The sequence below is a fragment of the Uranotaenia lowii genome, chromosome 3, assembly GCF_029784155.1.
Source record: "Uranotaenia lowii strain MFRU-FL chromosome 3, ASM2978415v1, whole genome shotgun sequence".
Taxonomy (NCBI): Eukaryota; Metazoa; Arthropoda; class Insecta; order Diptera; family Culicidae; genus Uranotaenia; species Uranotaenia lowii.
Window position 1 is genome coordinate 203,843,395 of NC_073693.1, and position 11,984 is coordinate 203,855,378.

At 41.4% G+C, this 11,984-nt stretch overlaps 3 protein-coding genes across 5 annotated transcripts; all 3 read left to right on the top strand.

Moving 5' to 3' along the window:
* Nucleotides 1–428: 428 nt before the first annotated feature.
* Nucleotides 429–11,484, top strand: LOC129754141 (galactosylgalactosylxylosylprotein 3-beta-glucuronosyltransferase I). Its single transcript, XM_055750022.1, has 3 exons — nt 429–992; nt 9,897–10,242; nt 10,306–11,484. The coding sequence occupies exons 1-3, from the start codon at nt 751–753 to the stop codon at nt 10,678–10,680; spliced, it is 963 nt and encodes a 320-aa protein (XP_055605997.1). The 5' UTR covers nt 429–750; the 3' UTR covers nt 10,681–11,484.
* LOC129754139 (uncharacterized) lies at nt 1,064–4,623 on the top strand. Of its 3 annotated transcripts, none has more exons than XM_055750020.1 (3): nt 1,064–1,639; nt 1,698–1,768; nt 1,827–4,623. In XM_055750020.1, exon 3 carries the CDS (start codon nt 1,909–1,911, stop codon nt 4,621–4,623), a length of 2,715 nt encoding a protein of 904 aa, XP_055605995.1. In that variant the 5' UTR covers nt 1,064–1,639; nt 1,698–1,768; nt 1,827–1,908. The 3 variants fall into 3 exon arrangements, with proteins under 3 accessions (XP_055605995.1, XP_055605996.1, XP_055605994.1); XM_055750021.1 differs by having other exon boundaries at nt 1,064–1,497; nt 1,561–1,639; nt 1,698–4,623; XM_055750019.1 differs by having other exon boundaries at nt 1,064–1,768.
* Nucleotides 4,698–8,380, top strand: LOC129754138 (uncharacterized). The gene is made up of 3 exons (XM_055750018.1): nt 4,698–8,156; nt 8,220–8,298; nt 8,357–8,380. The coding sequence occupies exon 1, from the start codon at nt 4,698–4,700 to the stop codon at nt 8,016–8,018; it is 3,321 nt and encodes a 1,106-aa protein (XP_055605993.1). The 3' UTR covers nt 8,019–8,156; nt 8,220–8,298; nt 8,357–8,380.
* Nucleotides 11,485–11,984: the final 500 nt, after the last annotated feature.

Consider the following 11,984-nt stretch of genomic DNA (forward strand, 5'->3'; position numbering starts at 1 on the left):
TTCATATTCTCTGATTCATTTTATGGTAAATGGTAGTTAATGAATTTTTCTAATTCTAAAGCCTAGTCCACACTAGGCAACTTGGACTGCAATTTCGGTTGCTGAGACTTGTTTTTGTTTACATTTGATGAGATGCTCGTCTCAAGTCTCCCGACTAGTATGGGAGACATTCAGCAACCAAGATGTAAACATAAACAGTCTCAGCAACCGAAATCGCAGTTCAAGTTGCTGAGTGTGGACTAGGCTTAAGAGGTTTTATTTTTTTTTGTAAATAGCTCCAGCCTAATGCAAAAAATTAAAAACAAACCTGACCTTTCTGTTCAATTGCATGCAAGTGGTTTATGTCCGAGCTAAACCGCTGGTATAATTTTTTGACATTTTCTTGCACACACTTCTATTTTGGTTGGTGTCTGGGAAAAGGTAAGACGCGCGTGGAGAAAAATAAATAAACAAGATCGAAAATCTGCGTTCGTGTGCAGTTTTGCCGAAATTTGTTCACATCAGCGATCATCTCCGAGAGATCATAAGTTGTGTGAAGCAACGTGCCCGTAAGAAAATGTAAAATTAATCGCGTGTAAAACACTCGCCTGATCCCAGTGCAGCTTCCCCGTCCACAAATATACTGTGTGTGATTTAGTCAGCAGCAGTCTGCGAATAGTTTAATTCAAACCCTCATTAAATTTCCAACTTGGAGGCCCTGTGTTTTTTTTTGGAATCTGACTTTCGGACGGCTACAGAGCCAGTTCAATCATGAACCAGGAAATACGCATCAAGACCAAACACTTCTATGCAGTTCTCGTGATCGTCGGATTTCTTCTCATCTACAGCCTGAGCTTCAACCGAGGATGTGAGGAGGAAATCGGAAACGGATTCAATGATCCGTCGGAACTGGGGGGCGTTCGGGATGCGTTCCATCTGAGCCCGAAAGGACCCACTATCTACGCCATTACGCCTACGTATGCGCGACCCGTGCAAAAGGCAGAACTGACCAGGTATGTATTGGTTCCTACTGAAGGAGATTTTAAAAATTATTAAGAAATTTTCTTTAAATAACACATGAAATGATTTAACATTTTCTTCCATTATGAACTTCTCATTTTATTTTTATTCATTCGTAGAAACTGATATGGTTGTCTTATGAAGAATGTTGCTTTTTTTCTGCATTCTACCTCCCACTACAGATAAGCTTATCGAAAAGCAAATTTTAAACCTAATGAATAGGTAGCTAATTAGTCATAATTCATATGTGGTCAAAAGCAACACAAAACAAAATATTAAAGAGCATAGATCATTCAAGATAAGCTTCCGTATTATGTTAACGCAGCAGGCAACCCTGTAGCCGCGCCTATCGATGATTAATGAGAAACGTCATCATCAGAATCATAAGAACAATGACAGAAATAAGATATACGTCACTTCCGCTAACGAGTCATTATATTTATAAAAACCTGCCACGTTTATTATAAGAGTTACAGTTGTCAAGCTCAGTTCCATTCGGTTTGTTGAATAAGCATAAATTGTTAAATCAGATAATTAATAACTACTTTCAATTACCTACAGTTAGGACGAATAGTTGCGACTATAGCTAGAAAGGTAGTGCGAACATTTTGGCAATATTTATCGTTCATCTAACAAACAGGTAACCAATGTTCTTATGATCACACGTGGTTTTATAATTGATTCATGAAATTATCTAGCTAGGGCAAACACCGTGTTCCTCGATCGATAACCACTAATACCGCGAAGCGAAATAATTCTGCACTAAATTGTAAGTGACAGTCAACTTTAACAAATCCAAGAAAACTAATTTGTTTGTTACTTTCTAGATTTGAAGCGAATAAAATTCGATCTGCAAAATTTAGTGCTGCAAGTTCTTTGCCTCAACAAACTTCAAAGAATTTAAACGAGATGGTCCCGATGAATAACTTCGATCAGGGAAATAGTGCCCCGGCTGCTGAGGAGCGTATAGATGAAACGAATAATCAAAACTGCCAAGCTTGTGACCACAATGACACATTTGACGATATGGTTCAATGTGATCGTTGCCTAACCTGGTGGCACTTCCACTGCGTGGGAGTTAACGCGTCGATTTCTAGTCAAAACTGGATTTGCCGGATCTGCATCGACTCTACTAACAGTCATCGATCAGTGTCAAGCTCTGGCTCTGCACTTCAGCGCCTGAGGGAACGACAAGAGCTCGAACGCCAGCGTGTTGACATTGAATTACGACAAAAATTCCTCGACGAACAGTACGCACTTATTAACGCCGAGGAATTCCAGAGCTTCCAAAGTAGACCCAGTGCGAGTGCCAGTATTATCGCTGCTGATAAACGTACGAAAGAGTGGGTCGAAAGTATCCACAGCGACGAAGGGAATAGCGGGAAAGAACCTGCTTCTTCAACAACGTTGTCTAACGAGCCACTACATATAGCTACCAGCAAGGAACTGACGGAACTTAACCACCGGCTCGAGCAGTATCAAGGGAAGGCGATAACTGAAAATCGGCTCGTCGAGTTTCAACAACAACTGCAGCAATGCCAAGAAATGCTGGCTGCTCTTTCTTCGATGGAACACGACGCCGAATCAACGCGAATGATTCTTACGGGAAAACATTGTGCAAAGCTAACCGGTGCTACTCCCAAGACGGTCAACGTTGGAAATACAGTAGCCAAACAACCTACGGACGCGAACGAATTCGCGAAGAGGAAAGCGGCTCCAGCTGCACAAATCGGCGTGGAAAGTACGGTTCCCCCATTTAATTGTCAAGCCTATCCAACAATGAAACAATTGGCCCAAAATAATCGCCCCACAATCAATAATATCTATGAATCTGGGCAGCTGCGTCAAGAACCCGCGCGCCCACCATACCCAAATGTTATGCGTAATACAAGGATGAGTAATCAGTCTCGGCAGCCACAGGCTGTTCACTGCTCGACGACCTTACCCGATCCCTCGTGGTCTCGCTATGCTCAACCAACCAATCAGCCCATATGTCATTCACAATTTCCCCAGTCAACTTCCCGTGTCAGAATTCGTTCGAATCAACTTAATCAGCACGGAAATGCTACGTCGAGTGACTTTATGAACGCAGTGCAATTAACGCCCCAACAATTGGCGGCCCGCCAATCGTTTGCACGTGAGTTGCCACCTTTCACAGGCGATCCTGCAGAGTGGCCTATCTTCATCGGAAATTTTGAATACACGACTGCCGTGTGCGGATATACTAATGGAGAGAATATGCTCAGGTTACAGCGAAGCCTGAAAGGATACGCCCTGGAAACAGTGAGAAGCCGTTTAGTCATCCCTGCGGCTGTTCCACAAGTTATTGAAGCGCTTCGCGCTAAGTTCGGGCGACCCGATTTTCTTATTAACTCTCTCTTACAAAAGGTGCGCGCCATACCGGTCCAAAAATCCGTCAAGTTAGAAGGTCTCATCGAGTTCGGGGAGGCTGTTCAGGAGTTATGTGATCACATCGAAGCCGCCAATGAACATGCCCACCTCTACAATCCTCAACTTATCCAAGAACTTATTGAAAAGCTGCCGGATGATCAAAAAATGAAGTGGGCTGAGTATCGCCGACAATTTAAAGACATTGATCTACGAATTTTTGGGGATTACATGGCAATAATTGCTCGAGACGCCTCAAGTGTAGTCAGCTTTAAACCATATCCCAGAAGCGCAAATCGAGAGAAACCTAATTCAAAGGGATTCGTAAATTCACACACTGAGCTAGTTGAAGATTACGATCCTTCAGACTTACAAGATCAACAAAAGCTGAAAACTGTTACTTGCATGTTCTGCAACAAGATCGGCCACAAATTGAAGGAGTGCTACAAATTCAAAGGTTTATCAGTTGAAGAAAGGTGGACACAGGTCCGCTTACTTAATGTGTGTTTTTGCTGCTTGAGCAGTCATGGAAGACGCGCATGCAGAAGCGGAATAAGGTGCAACATCCAAGGCTGTGATTATCGGCATCATCCTCTCCTACATTCCAGTAACGATAACCAGAAAAATACAAGGCAAGTGGCAGAGATACACACACACCGAGTTCTCAATTCTGCAACAATCTTTCGAGTTATCCCGGTAACTCTTCACGGCCCAAGCGGCTCAGTAGAAACGTACGCCTTTTTAGATGAAGGCTCTGATTTGACGCTAATTGAAAACGATATTGTAGAGCAATTAGGACTCAAAGGTAGCTTACACCCTCTTTGCCTCCGCTGGACGGCCAATACTATTCGAACTGAAAAGAAATCTCGAATAGTCAATCTTGAAATTTCCGATGTGGGACTAAAAAAGCGATTTACTATAGTAAATGCCAGAACCGTTAACTGTCTAAATCTTCCAACGCAAAACTTTAACGCAGAACATGCAGCCGCACAGAACGAGCACCTACGAGGTATTCCAATTAGAAGCTACACCAACGCCAAACCAAGCCTGCTGATAGGAATCGACAATCTGCGTTTAGCTGTCCCCCTAAAGGTCAGAGAAGGAATGGAATCCAGCATTACTGCGGTGAAAACTAGATTGGGCTGGTGCGTTTATGGGACGTCTTCACACGAAGCCAACGTCTCTCATAGTTTCACGTCTGCGAAAGTACCACAGACTATAAACTTCACGAATTAGTCAAACTTAGTTTCAACATTGACAACATCAGTTCTACAGTTAGCAAACCTCTGTCTCAGCAAGAGCAACGCGCTATGTCAATCCTTAAGCAAACCACAAAACGGGTAGGTGATCGCTTTGAGACCGGTCTTTTATGGACCCACGACGAGGTCGCTCTTCCAAATGCCTACAACATGGCTCTAAGAAGGCTCGAATGTCTCGAACGCAAAATGAATCGCAATAAAAAGCTGAAGGATAATTTGCACCGACAGATTGCAGAATACGTTTCTAAAAAGTACATCCATAAGGCAACAGATGATGAGCTAGAACAGGCGGACACTAATCGTGTATGGTACCTTCCGTTGGGGGCCGTAATTAACCCAAAAAAGCCGGAAAAGATACGCATTATCTGGGATGCAGCCGCAGAGGTTTCAGGAGTGTCTTTAAATAAAAATCTGCTTAAGGGACCAGACCTACTTTCATCCCTCCCCGGCATCCTGTTTCAATTCCGTCTTTTTCGCGTGGCCGTAAGCTCAGATATTCAGCAAATGTTTCACCAAATTCAGATCCGACCGGAAGACCGAAATGCGCAACGATTTCTGTGGAGATCAGATCCGTCAAAAACGCCAGATATCTACCTGATGGATGTAGCAACATTTGGGTCGACTTGTTCACCGGCGTCGGCACAATTTGTTAAAAACCTAAATGCAGAGCAACATTCAACGAAGTATCCCGATGCAGCAAAGTCTATAATCAGCCGATATTATGTTGATGACTATTTTGAAAGTTTTGACGACGAAAATGAGGCTAGAAGGATTGTTGCAGACATCCGGACAATACAGGAAAATGCCGGCTTCACTCTCCATAACTGGAGGTCAAACAGCATCGGAGTGCTAAATCACATTCAAGTATTGCCGAATTCAACCACGCAAGAACTCAAATTCGAGAACGACGAAAAACTAGAACGAGTCTTAGGAATGCTGTGGAATCCAAGCACTGACGAGTTAGGATTCTCTACGCACATGAGTGATGACGTTAAAGACCTACTACAATCCGGAAACAGACCGACGAAGCGACAGATCTTGCGATGCGTTATGTCGCTATTCGATCCGTTAGGCCTCTTGGCCCCATTTCTCATTCATGGGAAAGTACTGATCCAGGATCTGTGGCGTTCAGGAATCAGCTGGGATGAGGAAGTGGGAGATTTATTATTTACAAGATGGAGCGAGTGGATCAAAATGATCGAACACATCGAGTCTGTACGTATATCTCGCTGCTATTTCGCTGAAGCCACGAAACTCACTTATACCAACACCGAACTTCACATATTCGTGGATGCATCTGAGGTCGCGTACTCGTGCGTTGCCTACATACGTATCGTAAGAGCTGACGGATCTGTTGACCTTAGTCTTGTGTCGGGAAAATCAAAAGTCGCCCCTTTAAAACCCATGTCCATTCCAAGATTGGAACTCCAGAGCTGTTTCCTAGGAGCACAACTGATGAGCTTTATTAAAAACAACCATGACATTCTCATTTCTCGAACCGTTCTCTGGACCGATTCACGGACTGCGCTCTCATGGATACACTCGGACCCTCGAAACTATCGCCCGTTTGTTGCACATCGAGTTGGAGAAATATTAGAGCACACCACTCCGGCGAACTGGCGATGGGTGCCTTCTAAATCAAACCCCGCCGATGAAGCCACTAAATGGGGTAAAGGACCCTATTTCACAAATAATTCATGCTGGTTCATCGGGCCAGACTTTCTCCGTTTGCCAGAACCAGACTGGCCTGCTCCAATAGATCGAATTCTAACAACTGAAGAGGAACTACGTGCCTCTGTTTTCCTTCATGCAGAATATAAACCCGTTATTGTGTACGAAAGATTTTCACGTTGGGAGCGACTTTACCGTGCCATAGCCTACGTTTTACGATTCTTGAAATACTACCCAAAGCATATAGACAAACTGTCAGACCCCTTGGAACAATCAGATTTAGCGACCGCAATCCAGCAGATATTAAAACAAGTTCAACTAGAAACCTTTCCTCAAGAACTCACCACCTTGAAACAAAATAGCAAAGAAACTCTCAACTCAGGCAGTACCATCCGAAAGTATGCACCGTTTCTAGCTGAAGATGGATTGCTCAGAGAGAACAGCCGTATTCGAAATTCCAAATCAGTAGCGTTTGGAACTCGCTTCCCGATAATATTACCAACCAAACATCGTGTGACATTCCTTGTCGTGGATTGGTACCACCGTCATTACAAGCATGCAAATTTTGAAACTGTGGTAAACGAAGTGCGTCAACTCTATACAATCCCGGGACTTCGCTCACTAGCTAAAAGGGTGAGCCGAGGATGCCAAATGTGCAGACTACGCAACGCTAAACCTGCTCCTCCTCCAATAGCACCATTGCCACCATGCAGACTAGCTGACCGACAACGACCGTTCACGTTCACTGGGCTGGATTATTTCGGTCCGCTTCTTGTTATAGTTGGCCGCTCCAGAGTGAAAAGGTGGATCGCACTCTTTACATGCCTCACCACACGGGCAATTCATCTAGAGGTAGTTTACTCTCTATCTGCCGCTTCGTGTATCTTCGCCGTTCGAAGATTCGTTAGCCGACGAGGGGCTCCGGCTGAGTTCTATTCCGATAACGGCACGAATTTTGTAGGTGCATCGAACATATTGCGAGAACAAATACGTCTAAAAATGATAAACACCTTTACCAACTGTTCCACAAAATGGCATTTCAATCCACCGGGAGCGCCCCATATGGGAGGCGTTTGGGAAAGACTTGTACGGTCTGTAAAAGTAGCTTTGAATGACGGGTATAGCGAGGGCAAGTTAAATGATGAAGGACTCATTACTTTGATTGTGGAGGCCGAGGGAATAGTTAACTCAAGGCCTCTGACATACCTTCCCTTAGATTCTGAAGAGTTCGAAGCTCTCACCCCGAATCACTTTTTGTTGGGGAGCTCCAACGGGGTTAAGCAGCCACCGGTCCCTATCGAGGAACGTCGAAGTCTAAGAGACTCTTGGGACCTTATCCAACACGAGTTGAACATATTCTGGGACCGCTGGGTCAAGGAATACCTTCCAGTTATCCGACGACAAACCAAATGGTTCGCACCTACGAGACAGGTTGAGGTGGGAGACCTGGTATTGGTAATCGACTCCAAGACCCGCAATGGATGGATCCGTGGTAAAGTTCGAGAAACGATAGTTGCACCTGATGGGAATGTCCGTAGGGTGGTCGTAGATACGGCTAATGGCCCTATTCGTCGTGCCGTACACTACCTGGCGCTATTGGATGTTTCAAACGACAGTGTAGTCTCCGTGTCCACCGAGATACACCCGGGGGAGGATGTTAACGCAGCAGGCAACCCTGTAGCCGCGCCTATCGATGATTAATGAGAAACGTCATCATCAGAATCATAAGAACAATGACAGAAATAAGATATACGTCACTTCCGCTAACGAGTCATTATATTTATAAAAACCTGCCACGTTTATTATAAGAGTTACAGTTGTCAAGCTCAGTTCCATTCGGTTTGTTGAATAAGCATAAATTGTTAAATCAGATAATTAATAACTACTTTCAATTACCTACAGTTAGGACGAATAGTTGCGACTATAGCTAGAAAGGTAGTGCGAACATTTTGGCAATATTTATCGTTCATCTAACAAACAGGTAACCAATGTTCTTATGATCACACGTGGTTTTATAATTGATTCATGAAATTATCTAGCTAGGGCAAACACCGTGTTCCTCGATCGATAACCACTAATACCGCGAAGCGAAATAATTCTGCACTAAATTGTAAGTGACAGTCAACTTTAACAAATCCAAGAAAACTAATTTGTTTGTTACTTTCTAGATTTGAAGCGAATAAAATTCGATCTGCAAAATTTAGTGCTGCAAGTTCTTTGCCTCAACATATTATGTTCAAATTTTGTTTGAAATCAGAATAGGGGAGGAGCGGGCTATATGCGCCTATTAAGCAGAACACTGATTTTATCAAATATCAGATCGAATATGTGTACAAAAACTATATACACGTGTGCAGGCATCTGTTTACTATAAATTGGAGAAATTTTTATGTTAAAATTTTCTTCTGTTTCCAAGAAAACGATTTTATTATAAGTGTTGTCTAAAATGCCGAACCACAAACCGTGCGGGCTAAATGCGCCTAATAATGTTTTGAACAAAATTTCTGTTTTTTGGGCCATATTTTCGTATAATTTCATTGAAAGTGCTAGAAAGCAATAATTTTCGTGCGACAAAGATGAACTTTTATAAAAATCTATGTTTATTATAATTTTATGGAATAAAACAAAAGTTCGGGTTCCCATACTATGGGGGCAGTTCATCCATGAGAAAAACTTTATCAAATCTGTTTTTAGATCTTCAATTCTCTCTTAAGATGTTATTCAGAGCTTAGATTTGAAGGTTCAATGATAAAAATCATTTATTTATTCTATTTAACCTGTTATTTTAGGATGGAGGCATTTTGCAAACATGATGGGGGCATACAAAAACACTCTATTATTCCACTATTTAATCATTATTAAACCTCCACAAAAGCTGAAATATGTTTAATTTCTAAAGTTTATTTGAGTAAGAAACAAAAACCATCCTAGTTTTTGTTTTAAGCTTCTTTACGTATAATTTATAAAAGTCGAAATATTACATCAAAATGTATCAAAACCTTGTATGATTTTTTAAATTTTTTTGAGTTTGTAAATTCATAAAATTTTTCCGTGCCTTATGTTCTAAGCGTATCACCCTCAAAAGGCATTGGTCAGATTAGCTGTCTAGTCAGCCATTTCATCAAACAGCCGTAGGGTCATTTAACCCGATAGGCCCATTTAGGAAACCTTTCCCCTACGCGATGTCTTGATAGTTAAGAAATTGAAAGAAATCACCATAAATACCCTTCAAATCAAAAACTTCAAGACCATACATTCTATCGGATTTCATGTCGTAAAAAGAGAATTATCTTCAAGTATAAGTATAGAAATATTACAAAAAAAGTACGATTTTAGAATACTTGAAGTATAAAGTAGAAAAATACACATTTCTAAATTAAAATCATGTCCACATTTTCAGCTATTTGACAAACTCATTAATCAATAAAACTCCTATTTAAAAAGAAATGTGATTAAAAACAGTTCTCTGTTATTTGAATAATCATATTAACCAGTTCGAAATTTTGTTGCTCTAAAAAAAAACTCGTGAGCAATAGAATTAGAATGTGTGGAACTTTTTTGTATCATTCCATCTTACAGGTTATCTCAAGTGATTCGCCTGTCGCCGAACGTGTTCTGGGTGCTGGTCGAGGACGCCGAACACATTTCCAAGCTCGTTACTAACCTGCTGGAGCGAAGTGGCCTTCAGGATCGCAGCGTTCAGTTGGCAGCAAAAACACCCAAAGATTTCAAACTCCAGGGCAAGGATCCGAACTGGTTGAAGCCACGAGGGGTGGAGCAACGAAACAAAGCCCTCGAGTGGGTTCGGCAGCACATGGCCGACAACGGTGGACGGGAACGGCATTCTGTGGTCTACTTCATGGACGACGATAACACTTACAGTTCTGATCTGTTTGCGGAAATGGCCAAAATCGAGAGGAACAAGGCAAGAATTTGTTTTTAAAGACAATTTTATAATAACCGTTTTTAAAATCCCTTTTAATCTTAGGTTGGAGTTTGGCCCGTTGGATTGGTCGGTGGCCTGATGGTTGAAAAACCGGTCCTCAATCGGGATGGAATAGTGCTAGGATTCAACAGTGCCTGGCGTCCGGAACGACCATTTCCTCTCGATATGGCCGGATTTGCAATCAGCTCAGATCTGCTGCTCGATAATCCGCAGGCACAGTTCAGCTACGAGGTTGAACGAGGCTACCAGGAGAGCGAAATCCTTCGCCATCTAACGATCGTACATGAAATGCAACCTCTTGCCAACAAGTGCACCGACGTTTTGGTCTGGCACACACGAACGGAAACGCCGAAGCTGGACGCCGAAAAGTCACTTGTAAAATCTGGGAAACGATCCGATGCTGGATTGGAAGTTTAAAACTGTCCCTGGTGGTGGAAGTTAGTTAGAATCTACCGCAAGAGGCCTAAACGTGCAGCCTAAAATGTGATTGAAATCTACCTATAAGTATGTCTCATTGACGCTAAATTTGCCGAAAATCGCTAGAGTAGACTTAACGTAATTTTAAAAACAGTATTATTTGACCAACGATAAAAACATACTCATTGTTTCGGGTCCTCATTTCCATTGTCTTCCGAAAAATTACACGAACAATGCAATCGAAGGCTATGCAGTAATGCATCACAATAGTTTACCGTAATTTGTTTCTTTTCGGGCCCCTCAAATTCGATTTTCCTAAAATACGCAACAACCTTCACATCTACATATTATAGTATACGCACAGAAAAGATAAAGCTTAACATTTGATATGAACGAAACACAATTGTAAAGCCATGTACCTAAGGTTAAAATCACATTTATTATATTTCAATGTTCCTTTGTTGCTCAATAAGTAAACTTTTAACTCTTGAAAGAAAAAATGTAAAGCGTTCCTAAAGGCAAACCAATGTTTCAAACTTCTCACAAAATATTAAAATTGATGATACTTGGACCAAAACTTTCAAAATAAAAACAACTGAATACTGATTAGCTTTGATAGCGAAGAGATGATAGCAAATTCGAGATTGTGCGGATTTCTCCCTAAGCAAACATTCATTAGACATAGCAGAAATAATTTATAAACAAACAACACCTATGATTGCATTTGAACTTATCCCAGAAACTAGCTAGGATAACAATCTCTTTTAAAACCACTGTTGAAAAATAAATACTTATATAAAATTATCTGTGTTTTTAATACTCCTATTTTTTAATGACCTTTTGGGGAATTTGAGAATCTCTAAAATTTAATCCGATTGAGCTGAAATTTTGCGAACGTTGCAATTTATCTCGAGCATCTCAACGATTTAAAGCAACAGTGAGTAAATAAAAAGGTTGTAAATCAAAGTCTATACTTCAAACGGTGGCTCCAGAGAGTCCCAATTAGTCAAAATGCATCGCACTGAAACATGGCTGTCGCAAATCAGATTTTATTCAAGCTGCATATATTTTTAACTCAAGGGCAACATATACCCTCTAAAACCCAAATTTCTTTTCACTGAAAAATTAAGAGGAGCTTGGTTTTGTGTTTTTGCTTGAGGAATTCAACAAATGTTCAAAAATCGACCAATAACTGTAATATCTAGTGTAAAAACGTTCATTTTAAAAAAGTTATGGGAGATGCTGCGCACTTCCCCGTTTCCAGTTTTATATCATTGAACTATTTAATTTAGAGATATTTTAAA